The 12876-nt window shown below is 33.5% G+C and overlaps 1 protein-coding gene across 3 annotated transcripts; it reads left to right on the top strand.

Annotated features, from left to right (window-relative positions):
- Nucleotides 1-2331: 2331 nt before the first annotated feature.
- LOC145068452 (TMV resistance protein N-like) lies at nt 2332-12026 on the top strand. 3 transcript variants are annotated; one of them, XR_013688986.1, is made up of 10 exons: nt 2332-2458; nt 3515-4270; nt 6057-6771; nt 7271-8378; nt 8509-8721; nt 9112-10098; nt 10182-10251; nt 10532-10718; nt 11320-11395; nt 11482-11531. XR_013688986.1 is itself a non-coding variant. In XM_079015420.1 (9 exons), the coding sequence occupies exons 3-9, from the start codon at nt 6149-6151 to the stop codon at nt 11676-11678; spliced, it is 3741 nt and encodes a 1246-aa protein (XP_078871546.1). In that variant the 5' UTR covers nt 2332-2458; nt 3515-4270; nt 6057-6148; the 3' UTR covers nt 11679-12026. The 3 variants fall into 3 exon arrangements, 2 of the variants coding, with proteins under 2 accessions (XP_078871546.1, XP_078871547.1); XM_079015420.1 differs by having other exon boundaries at nt 10182-10718; nt 11482-12026; XM_079015421.1 differs by lacking the exon at nt 3515-4270 and having other exon boundaries at nt 2338-2458; nt 10182-10718; nt 11482-12026.
- Nucleotides 12027-12876: the final 850 nt, after the last annotated feature.

Raw genomic sequence — 12876 nt, 5'->3', positions numbered from 1 at the left:
AGCTGATTGAGTTAGAAAATCTGACTGAGTAAACTTATGACTGAAACTTGTAGTTTGATTTTGCATCAGACTAATAGTACAAAATAACTATATTACCCTTTGACAATATTTTTTTTTATGATTGTTATTAAAAATTTCCTTATAAATATTATACCAAATCAGACACCTTTAACTTGTAACTATGGATTTAAAGTCTTCTTTTGATATGTTGGTGATATTGGGTTCATTTGTGTTCTTTTTACCTTAATCTTTCCATAATTAAAAGAAATATGCTTTTTATTCATTAATTTTACAGGATTCTATATGCATGACACTACCAGTTAGGTATGAATATCTATATATAAAGGGAGTAAAGACTTGACTTTTTCTTGGTTCATAACAAAAACATAGATAAAATCATTTAGGTTCTATTTGATGTGTGGTAATGGTGGTGGTGATGATGAAGGTAGGTGGATGAGGGTGGCGGTGGTGACAACGGGGGTAGGTGGTGGCGGTGGTAGTGGGTGATGGTGGCGGTAAAAGAACAATTATGCTTATTTTTGCGCAAACAAATTTCATCACCAATTCTTTTGAAGGGGTTAGCTCTCATTTTCACACATAATGGCATTTTACTTATAGATTGTTATCCATATTAACATTCTACTCACATTTTGGTATCAGTAATAATAGTTAGTGACAGATAACTTACAGTGTCCTTAATAGCATTTTGATCTTTTTTTTCTAGGAGGACTCTGAAGATGGTAAAGAAAATGGAGAATCCAATGACCCACAAAGTACACTGCCCTTTGTTAGAATATTGGATTTTGATTGAATGAATTTATGTATGAATGGATGTAAATGACTAATACTCTTCATAGAGGCTGCACTTTTTGGGGAAAGATAGGATAATGTTCATGATTTTACAGTTGAACGTACCTCAATAAAATCTTCCCGTTTTATCCATTTCTTTGGCGTATCCAAACCCGCAAAGCGGAGTTTGTTCACTAGTTATTTATATAAAATAAATTATATAAAACTATGAGTTATTATATAAAAGCATTATGTTTTAAGCGTAAAAATAAATAAAAGTTTTGATTTGCTATTATTTCAAATGTATTAATAATTAAATGATATATTTACAACTAAAAACAGTGGTTTGGATTATATATTTCGCAACTCATTGCCTATTTTTTTGTATCTCACTTGAATGTTGTTTTTTTTTTAAAACACCAATATTGATTTATTATAGCACATTATTGGTCATCACTACTAATATGACAAAATTCAAATTTGAGTTAAAACCAAAATTTCTATTCATTAATGACTTTTTAGAATATTTTCAAATCACAATGGTTTTTATAAAGAAACAAAATATAAAGTAGTCTTTTATGTATATGACCATAAAAATATTTTTGTTTTCCAAAAAGAACTAATTAAATATCTAAAATAACATGTATTATTCATGTCAGTATTTTAATATTTCATAGCTTATTCATGCTATATTAGAACATGGTAAAAGTCTAGATTACATGTGTCAATAAACACCCCTAACATCTCTAATCATTTCCGCTACAATCATAACATTATAGTACAATTGACTAATTACTTAATTTATTGAGAAACAATACTTTTATACTTAAAGAATGATCCAACATCATAAAATTTACATCAACGTTGATTGTTTGTTACTTCAAGATCTTTCACGCTTATAATCTAAAACAAGAATGTATTTATGGGTTCTATTTGTAATATATGAAACATAAAAATATCATCTAAATTAAATTTCAAAAATTACAAAAAATAGAAAGAAACTTGAGACCGTATAATTTCAATAACTTTGATTTTTTGATAATATTTGCTTTAAATCAATCAAATGACTTGATTTTTTAAATTTTTGATACACACAAAGAAGATCCTATCGTCACAATGTATTTCATCATTGAATAGTTTCTTTTAGACATATGAAAACTACAATATTTTTCTTTAATTTTTATGTATTCTACTTAACAAAATTTAAAAGTATAAAAAAAACGTGAAAAATAATGTTTTTATATAGGTAACATGTTACAATTAATATATTAACTAATTATAATAAATTAAAAATTTTGGAAGTTTAAATGAATATATAGTTCAAAGATATATAAACTTATCTTGAACGAACGATATTGATTTGAATATATATAACCCATAGATTTGAACGGAAGCCCACGTTAATTTGTAGAAGCCATGGGCCCAGAAGAGAATAGGCTGTTTCAAGGCTTTTGGGCTGCCACAGCTTTTTTTGGGCTTAATGACCAACACTTCGCACCGTGGTCGGGAGATAGAGGAGGAAAGTATTAACCCAGTCAAATCGATCAAGTTGAAAGAAAGAACTTACGAAGAAATTGAATTGAACTATTGAAGCATAAGCTTGCAAAAAAGTAAGTTTGATTGCAAAGTAAAGGAGTCTGCTAAAGTTCCGTCTTGCTGGAAATTTGAGGTACGTTCCTCAAACTCATAGATTGATAAATTATAGGTTATCAATAAATAAATTGAAGTGTTAATGAAGTTTTATACAAGTTATTGACTGGATTTTTACCAATAAGCTAAGAAAAATGTGGATCTGGAATGTTATTTTGACCTAATTTAGTCAAAGTTGTGTAGTTATTTGAATTAGTATAGCTAGCTGAGTCACTTAAACATTTTTTTTGAAGTTAATATGTTGTTATGTGTGTTATAAACGAATGTAATTAGGGGGGAATAAGTCTAATGATGTGTATACAAAAAGAAGTCTAACAGGAGGATGAGGACATTTAATCGATGCTTTGAGAGGGGATTGGTCCCCAGTGTGTGTTTATCGAGTAATCCATGTATGCCTGGCACTATTTAAATTCATATATTGCTTTGCTACGTTAAAATTAAAGCATCGACTATTTGGGAAATTCATGATAAGTAGATAACATTATAATCAAATAAAAGTTACTAGTTGTTAACCACTTATCAATTGATGTGTTTGAGTGTTTGAAAATGAGTCCGGTTAATGATGGAAATGCTCTTTTGGTGTAAACATGGGTCCACCTAAAACATAATTATCATCTAAAGCATTGGCACAATATAGATTGGTGTTCACATATGATGAAAGGTATATATGGTCTTCAAACTTGAAACTTTATGCATCATTAGTTGAGAATACAGATGGTGGCAAGTTGTATTAAGCTAACTGATAATTTCATCATGGAGAGGGTAGGGGAAAGTGTTTGTAATTCACACGATAATGTTCTTGGTTGGAATTGATAGATAGAACTAAAGGTGCTGGATTATGATGGATGGGCATATAAAGCAAAAATTTTGATATATTATGCAGGTTCTGTCAACTAATGGTTGAGGTAGTGTTAACATGTGAAAGCTGAAAGGCATGTATTTATAAGTGTCATGGAGATTTTACTTTTTACTTTTGTTATAAAATTTGTACATTTATATTTATTGTGGAGTTTATGCTTTCATGCTTATCATTTAGGCTACACATTCTTATTATCTTCATTGCTATGAAAAACAGGGGAGTTTGTGCGAAGCTATCTTCGAAATCCCTAGGTGCTAGTTTAAACCCTAGGTGTAAGCGGTGAAAGTTATAAATTGACAAGGCTCATTTAGCAAACTCTGGTGATTATAGTGAAACTTTTATTCTGAAAGGTTCGAGGAGCATAATAGGTTAAAAGAGACATCACATGTGTGAATTAAGGTAATGGTAAGTGTTAGTGTAACACACTCGAGGATTGAAATGGCCTAAGAGCTGGCATGTTGCTATTTGGTAACTTGTTTATATACTTGTTATGATTTGTACTGCTGAATGAGAGTTGAGTATGATTACTTGGGCTTGAGATTATACTGATTATTTGCCACCATTGTGTGACAACTAAGTATGATGAACGTTATCAGAGATGGATTTTAGGGGAGATCGCAACCCAATACACGGCACTGTAGCCCATGAAGTCCCAACTGCAATTTTGTTGGTTATTTGGGTCATTTTCGCTATTTCTTGGAAACTAATAAAGAATTTTGGCTAAATTTGTCCTTTTCTAACTGTCAATAATTTTACCAAGAAAAACTCGTTTTCAAAAGAATGTTCTTTCCATCAATTTTGGAGGGGCTCTGGAGCTAGGAAAGTGAAACGGTGGAGAAAGGTATCCATGTACTCAAATTGATTCAAGTTGAAAGAAGAAATTGAAGTATAAGCTTGCAAAAGTAAGTTGATTGCAAAGTAAAGAGCTTAGAAAGGGAGTCTGCTAAAGTCTGGTGTTGCTGGAAATTTGAGGTATATTCCTCAAAGTGATAAATTGATAAAGTATAAGCTATCAATAAAGAAATTGAAGTATTAATGCAGTTTTATACAAGTTTTTTGGTAAATTTTTATAAAATGTTAAGAATAGTGTTGATCTGGAATGTCAGAAACGTATTTTCATCTAATTTACTCAAATTAGTATAGTTAGATGATTGAATTAAAGTATTTATGAAGTTAATATGTTGTTATGTAAGTTATAATCAAACGGAATTGGAGGAAAACGAGTGTAATGATGTGTATATGTGTTGTGGATACTAAAAAACAGTCGAACAGGGGCCTGGGGACATTTAAACGAATCTTTGACTGGGGATTGGCACATGATCATAGATATATTGTTGTTAAATCATGATGAATGGTATGGTCATTTATTTAGACACTCTATGCATCATTAGTTGAGAACCTGATAAGTGTTAAAGGCAACACAGTAGAGGACTAAAATCAGAAGTAGGGTAAATTGCTGTAAGGTATATGAGATGATTATTAGTAGAATAATTGAAATGAGATGGAGTCATAGGCTTAGGCTTAATGGAAGTATGATGTAGACCCATATATCATCTGTAGTTTTGGGCAGGCAGGTTTGTAAAGATAAGCGATATGAAACTAATAGGTTAGGGTTGTATGTTTATATGATGGTAAATTAATGGACTTATACCGAATGATGATTATGAGTGAATTTTATAATAAATGGTATAATTGTGAAAGTTGTAATATAATAGTGACTTGGTGAAGAATCGTGAAGGCTTTATCTGTGAGAGATAGATGATGACATTAAATTATAACTGTGTACATATCCGTTGTGATCCAAAGAGAACGAAATCTAGGAAACAATAATGTGGGATATTTTCTGCTGGAGGATGATGATGCTAAAGATGAGGAGACATTAGATTATGTTTGTTAGGAAACTACTTGAGGTGACACTGCTTCATGAGAATTTGAAGATGAAACTAGGAGAGATGAGCCTGAGATGTTTTCCCTTGTCATATTTTGGGGACAGAATCTGTTTCAAGGCGGGAGAACTGTAATACCTACAAATTTTGAAATACTAATTATGTAAATACGACCTAAGTTATTATTTGATGAATTCCATATCTTGTTGTATGGAAGGGTAAGTCAAATAGTGGTGTATATGTATTTGGAGTAAATGCTGAAATTTGGGGCTATAAGTTATTTGGCAAATAACATAATTGATGAAATATAATTTTAGGGTGGGAATGTACGTACAATCCAGAAGTGTGGTGGCCAAATGCTGAAACTACAAAACACGTGTAAATATATAAGAGAATTATAACTATTTGTTCATTACATCTACTCGATGGCTAAACCTATTTAGAGAATTGAGAGAGAATAGTCAAGCGGTGGAGGAAGGAAAGGTATTCACTTGCTCAAATCAATTCAACTTGAAAGAAGGTATTAAGGAACAAATCCTATGGAATTGAAGTACAATCTTGCAAAGTAAAGAGTCTAATTCTCTAAGAAAGGAGTGTGCTAAAGTTTGGTGATGCTGGGAAATTTCCTCCACGTCTTTTAAGAAAAATTTCAATGTAGAATTAAAAGTAAAAGATTAATCTGTATAATGTGATTGTGTGAAAACTAACTTACATCACCTAAACCGATTCATGTCTATCTTTTGAATCATGATGTGTATTATAGTTTCAAAGGAGCTTTTATGACAAAAAAAATAAAATAAAAAAGAATGTAAGGACTAGTTATTAGATTTTGTACATGGTAATCTGACGAGGTTTTCTTTATATGATAACAGGTTCTATTGGAAACTCACATTTCTCTATATAAATTTCATTATATTGGTGTGCTTAAACCACATACCTTCTATCTCAACAAATCAACACACCAATGGCATCTTCATCATCATTTTCTCCTTCTGCTCCAGCCATTTCTTCTCAATCATGGAAGTATGATGTTTTTCTTAGCTTCAGAGGAGAAGATACTCGCAAGACTTTTGTGGATCATCTCTACACGGCTCTTGAAAACCAAGGAATCTACGCTTTCAAGGACGATGAAACACTTCCTCAGGGCAATTCAATCCGTCCATCCCTTTTGAAGGCTATAGAAGAATCTCAGATTGCTGTTGTCATATTCTCTGAAAATTATGCAGATTCTTCATGGTGCTTAGATGAACTTGTACATATTATGGAATGCAAGAAAACGAAACGCCAAATTGTTATGCCCATATTTTATGAAGTGGATCCCTCTGAAGTACGAAAACAGAAACGAAAATATGGAGAAGCATTTGACAACCATGAGTTGGAGAACAAGAAGAAAATTAAATCTTGGAGACAAGCTTTTGTGGATGACCCTTGGGGATGGCTCTCTGCACCTCGAGAACAGAGTCGGAAATACCATGAAGCCTTGGCCAAGCATGAGTTGGAGAACAAGAGGAAAGTTGAATCTTGGAGAAAAGCACTTGTGGATGCAAGTAACATTTCTGGATGGGATCCCAAGCATGTTGCCAACGGGTATCTTTCTTTGTTTTTGCACTTTTTATTCTTAAATTATATGTGCGACCTACAACACATTTATACTTGTATCTTATAAGCTTTTTATACAAATGTTTTAATTATTTTAATAATGCTGATGACTTTGATAAATTGCGGCTTGAATAGTTCAATTGATCAGTTTGGTAAGTTAATAGATGTCTCAAGTCCTAGGATTATGGATAACCTTAAATTAAGTTATGATAGATGTTACTATGTTATAATTCTTATTCCGTACTTAACGCCTCACTTCAAGCTACAACAACAAATTCATCTTGCTTCACTTTTTGCTGTTTGACACTATTCAATGTTTACAAAGAAAAGTTTTACAAGCTACTTGTTATATTAACTTTACAAATTTTATTTTGACTAGATATAAAGGGTCATTAGACTCCTTTTCTTCATTTAATGGTCCATGAAACAAATTACTTCTTTTGTTAGTGTGAGCATGTGTTAATTATCCATGTATATCAATGTGTAGGCATGAAGCAAAGGTCATCAAAGAAATTGTTGACCACATTTCACACAGCTTACAACGAGTAATTCCAAGTACAAATGGCAATCTGATTGGAATAACGGCTCGTGTTCAAGGTTTGAAATCGGATTTACGAATTGGATCGGGTGGTGTGCACATGGTTGGGATATGGGGGGTTGGGGGTGGTGGTAAGACTACTCTTGCATCTTCTGTTTATGATGAAATCTCTAGCAACTTTGATGGCTTTTGCTTTGTCGAAAATATTCGGGAGGAATCAATAAGTAAGAATGGTTTGGAAAAACTACAAGAAAAAATTCTTTATGGTATTTTGAAGCGAAGGCAAGTGCAGGTGGGGAGAGTTGAGGAGGGAAAACGAATGATAATGAGTAGGTTATGCCATAGAAAGGTCTTGATTGTTCTTGATGATGTCAATTGCATTGAACAACTAAAAGCGTTGGCTGGATCACATGATTGGTTCGGTGAAGGAAGCCGAATAATTATCACAACTAGAGATGTGCATTTATTAAATATTCACAAAGTCGACGTGATACACGAAATTACCTTGTTAAAAAATGTTGAGGCCATGGAGCTCTTCTGCAAGCATGCACCTCGGGGTGACAAACGTATAGAAGATTATGAGCTACTCTCAAACGAAGTTGTTTACTATGCTGGTGGGCTCCCATTAGCACTTACAGTTCTTGGTTGTTTTCTATGTGATAAAGGTATTAACGAGTGGAGGAGTGCGTTAGCCAGACTGAAAAAGATCCCAGATACCAATATTGTGGAAAAGCTAAAAATCAGCTTTGATGGACTTCAAAAGGATGAGAAAGAGTTGTTCCTTGATATTGCATGTTTCTATAGAGGACACTATAAAAATGAAGGGATAATGGCGATGCTTGATGCTTGTGGTTTTCACCCTATTATAGGAATAGAGGTGTTGAGACAAAAGGCTCTCATAACTATTTCAAAATATGGAGAGTTTGATATGCATGATTTGGTGCAAGAAATGGGACACCACATTGTTAGAGGGGAACACCCTAGCAATCCTGGAAAGCATAGTAGAATTTGGAAGGAGGAAGATGTTGTAAAAATATGTGCTATGGATGCAACGACGGTAATGATTAAGCTAGCTTGGCATGATATATATATATATATATATATATATATATATATATATATATATATATATATATAACAAAACACTTTTAACCCAACCCCGACATCATTTTGTTCCTCTATCACAGGAACTTGACATGATTGAAGCGATAAGATTTAAAGACAATAGTTATGGTTCAGTAAAACTTGTTACTCCAATTGTTGTGAACATGAAAAACCTTCGGTGGATTGACTGGAGAGGTAATCTTGCAACTCCTTTTCCTACTAAATTTCCATCGGTGGAGCTTTGTTGTCTAAGATTGGATGGCATCTCGCACAAACAACTTTGGGAGGGTTATAAGGTAACATTTATTGTTTGTCTAATTATTGGATGAAAACAAAGTGGATGAATAATTATAGACCTGAGTAATTCATGGAATAAATTGTAAGTAGCAGTTAGATGGATATGAGCACATAGTTTTGTCACTTGTGGCAGTTATTGGTGTCATTAAGCAACATCACATTGTTATATATGTATGGATAATCTTCATTTTTGTTGAGGAAAAAGATTAAATTGTTAGGATCAAATGTTATGTACAAATTGTAAGCTCCACATTACATGTACAATTCATTTTCTATGCTGGTTATTTGGACTGGGTTACTCTGGTCTGGTTTGATTTACGGGTGAAACCACTAAAAACTCCTATTATAGCTTGATATACTTTTGACTTGTTTGTATGTTTATGCAACAGCATCTGCCGAGTTTGAAAGTTATGGAACTCTATGGCTTGAAAAACTTAATCAAGACACCAGATTTTGATGGACTTCCGAATCTTGAAAGATTTATTCTTAATGGTTCTCCATATATAGAAGAGATTCATCCGCCAATTCAACGCTTGAAAGTGATGGAACTCTATGGTTTGGAAAACCTAATCAAGACACCAGATTTTGATGGACTTCCAAATCTTGAAAGATTCATTCTTCATAATTCTCTGCATATAGAAGAGATTCATCCATCAATTCGACACTTGGAAAACCTTATTTTCTTATGTATAGATGATTGTCCAAGTCTTAAGGTATTTCCACCCGTTACCCAACTAAATAAACTCATGACCTTTTCGTTATCAGATTGCCCCAAAATTGTTAAGCTCCAACAACAGAACATGAGCAATTTACCCCATCTTCATTTGGATAATAGTGGAAAAGAAGTTGCATCTTGTAAAAAAAATTCAACCAACTTTTCTGTTACTTGCTTGGCATGTGGTGACACTGAAGTTAAGAAATCAGGAGATGACTTCATTGATGTAGAAGAATGTTGTTTAGAGGAGCCTTTTCTACCTCACAGCAACATGAATCACCACACAATGTTGCAGTTTTTTTCCAGAGGCTTAAGAAATTTGCATCTCTGGTACTGCAATTTGGGAGATAAAGAGATCCGCTCTGCTGTTTGGGATTTACCTAACTTGGAAAAACTCAATCTATCAGGAAATAATTTTTCACAACTAAATTTTAGTCTCTTTCGGCTTCCTCAGCTCAAATGGCTCAATGTGTCCGGCTGTGAAAAACTTGTAGAATTGTCAGAGTTGCCATCAAGTATAGCCGTTCTTAGAGCAGATTGGTGTACATCACTTGAAAGCCTTGGAGATGTTTCAAACTGTAAGTTGTTGTGGAGCCTCTCACTTCGCAAGAACAAGCTTGGTACACTTGTTGGTGACATATTACTAGACTCCATGCTCCAGGTTAATTTGGCTCTGCAATTTTAATCTTTTATTATATAAATCCAAGCATATTAATCATAATTTATATGTGTTTTCCATCTCAGGGAATTGCTCTTGAAGGTCATTTTGTCAGTGTCACTCTTGATCATCAGAAGATCCCAAAAAGGTTTGCAGGTAGGCTGTTTAGGGGGGAAACATTTACACTGCATCTTCCACATGATTGGTACAATGACTTTTCTGGGTTCTTAATATGCATTGTAACCCACATGAAATCTCCACATGCTGATATAATTATCAAGCAGGAGCCTGATGAAGATCCACCATTTGAGCTTATGCAAGACTCAAATGAATACGATGGAAAAACAATATTCATAGGATATGTTTCCTTTGGTTCATTGAGGCACACCTCATTGTTGACATCACCATACAATATCATTTCATTTTCCTTCGACAGAGGCGAGAGTTATATTGGAGCTGAGCTCGTTCCTAGGGTAAATAAAGGTGATCAGGTGCAAACAGCAAAAGTAGGAGCAGATTGCTCAGAATTTTGGGACAACGAAGATGAAGATAGAAGTACATTTACACTCAGACATGATTCACAGTCTTCTATCAAGATCTTATGGCAACCTTACTGCCGACAGGTCTCTTGACTGTTTTCCACTTCTTAGTTCATGCTCTCAACCTTTTAATTTGCAGAATTCTCAGTTAACATTACACAATTCACATTTCCATCTGTCTCCCTATCCGTGTTTCCTACTCCCCCCCTGATTTCCCCTACTTTGCCTTCTACTGTAGTGGTTTTTACTGTTTCTAGGAAGGTTGTGCAGTTTTTGTTTACGTTTTGAGGCTTATTTCCTTTCAGTAACTTCTTTTACCAACATATCTTTAAATTTTCTGCATCGAGTGTTTCTATTAAGGAATAAGCAGAATTATTTGGGCTTGTTTTTGTGGGGGTTGAAATCTGTTTTGTTAATCGGTTTTTTACATTTACCATTCCAACATTTGAAGGGATATTCCACGAAAAAATTGTTTCCATCTTGATATCATACCTATGGTACAAAAATTGAAGTCAAAAATAGGAAAGTTAAAATAAAACTGCTTCTGAACCTTGTGATTACAGATAAAGAGCATAAGCAGAAGAAATCCTACTACTATGCTTCAAAACCATTATCAAACTTATGCTTTTTAGCGTCATTATTGAGATTAACATTTGTTTGTTGGTTACTTTGTATCCAATTGCAGAAAGTAGTTGTGAAAGTGGGTGTACACAACGAAAGAGAAAAACGGAGGGCTATGAAAGCAGCTATCAGCCTTGCAGGTTAATATTGTGTTTGTTTTCTTTTTCATTCTATTAGCATTTCATTGCCATCAGTTTGACTAAACTTTTTATCCAAATATTTATAGGTATTGAGTCCGTAGCTATGAACATGCACGACAAGAAAATGACATTGATCAGAGACATGGATCCAGTTGATACCGTCAGAAAACTTAGAAAAATTTGCAACGCAGAGCTAGTGACTGTTGGACCAGCCAAGTACAATCCTTTCAAGATATATGTTCAAATCGTAGAGGAATATCCCAATGCTTGTGTTATTTGCTGAGTTCTTAAAAGATATCGGAAGCTTAATTGCAAGAAAAGATGCATTAGGTACATGTATGTTGCAGTACTTTTCAAGAATTCATGTGAGTAATGGTCAATGTACAAGAAAAGATGCGGCGGGTACATGTGTATGAGGTTGGCTTTGGATTGGTAAATACTAAATACATATGGATTATCAATCAGGTTGTTATGGAAGTCAGCAGTCATAGGTTTTCCTTAGATCCTAGGGACTGGAATTCGAATGCAACTAAGAATGATGTGAAAACCACAGAAGTTGCTAGGGTCATCATGTTTATTTTTTGCATTATTATGGTTAAATTGAAATGATTAGTGGTACCATTTACTTTTATGAACCCAATTCTTACCAAAATGACATTTCCTATCTTTTCCCTCCTATCCTGCTTAGATAAATGCGAGAGCTGAGAAGGATTGCTTTAGTCTCAGTATATTAGTGAACTGTTTATAGGTTTATGAATTTTACCCTTTCCCCATACTTCTTCTGCTTCTGTTGTTTCTAGGACTAGTGTTTGTGCTAACTTTTTTTTGAACAAATTACTGAAATCATCCCTGTAGTTTGGTCAAAATTACATGTTTGGTCCCTAAAATTTGTTTTGTACTCAGACCATTCCTAAGTTTAGATTTTGTTGTGTTTTTCATCCCTTGCAAACATGAAAAGATTTTATTACCCTTGGTCATATTTTTTTTCTATTTTATTTGATATTTTTTTTTTAATATTAACCTAATACAGAATATTAAAAATAAAAAAGTGGGTCCTTACATAATCTCTTCCCTTAAAATTTGCTAAAAACCCTCATACTAGTACTCTCTCTCTCTCTCTCTCTCTATATATATATATATGTATAAAATCTTTCGTCTTCTCTTTTCTCACCGAACACCACTTCAAGACCAATGACTCATAAAAAAGGAAGGGGATTGGCTTTTCTTGAATCAACATGGGGTTATCTAATTTGTAATGGAAGGAGGAAAAAGACCTCGAATGCCTAGAGTTTGTAGATATTTTTTGATGAAACGATTCATAAAGGAACATCTCAAATTGAATCGATTTTTCAACGCACAAGAACATCTTAAATTGAAACAAATTCAGAAAATGACTACTCGCAACATTTGGGGATTCAGAGATCCGAAATCAAAAGAACTCCATTAATTTATCTTGAAATTCTCGAAATTGAATCGATTTT

This window comes from Lactuca serriola, chromosome 8, assembly GCF_051521515.1.
Source record: "Lactuca serriola cultivar US96UC23 chromosome 8, Lser_US96UC23_V15, whole genome shotgun sequence".
In the NCBI taxonomy this organism is placed as follows: domain Eukaryota; kingdom Viridiplantae; phylum Streptophyta; class Magnoliopsida; order Asterales; family Asteraceae; genus Lactuca; species Lactuca serriola.
This window is presented reverse-complemented; position numbering and strand designations above follow the sequence as displayed.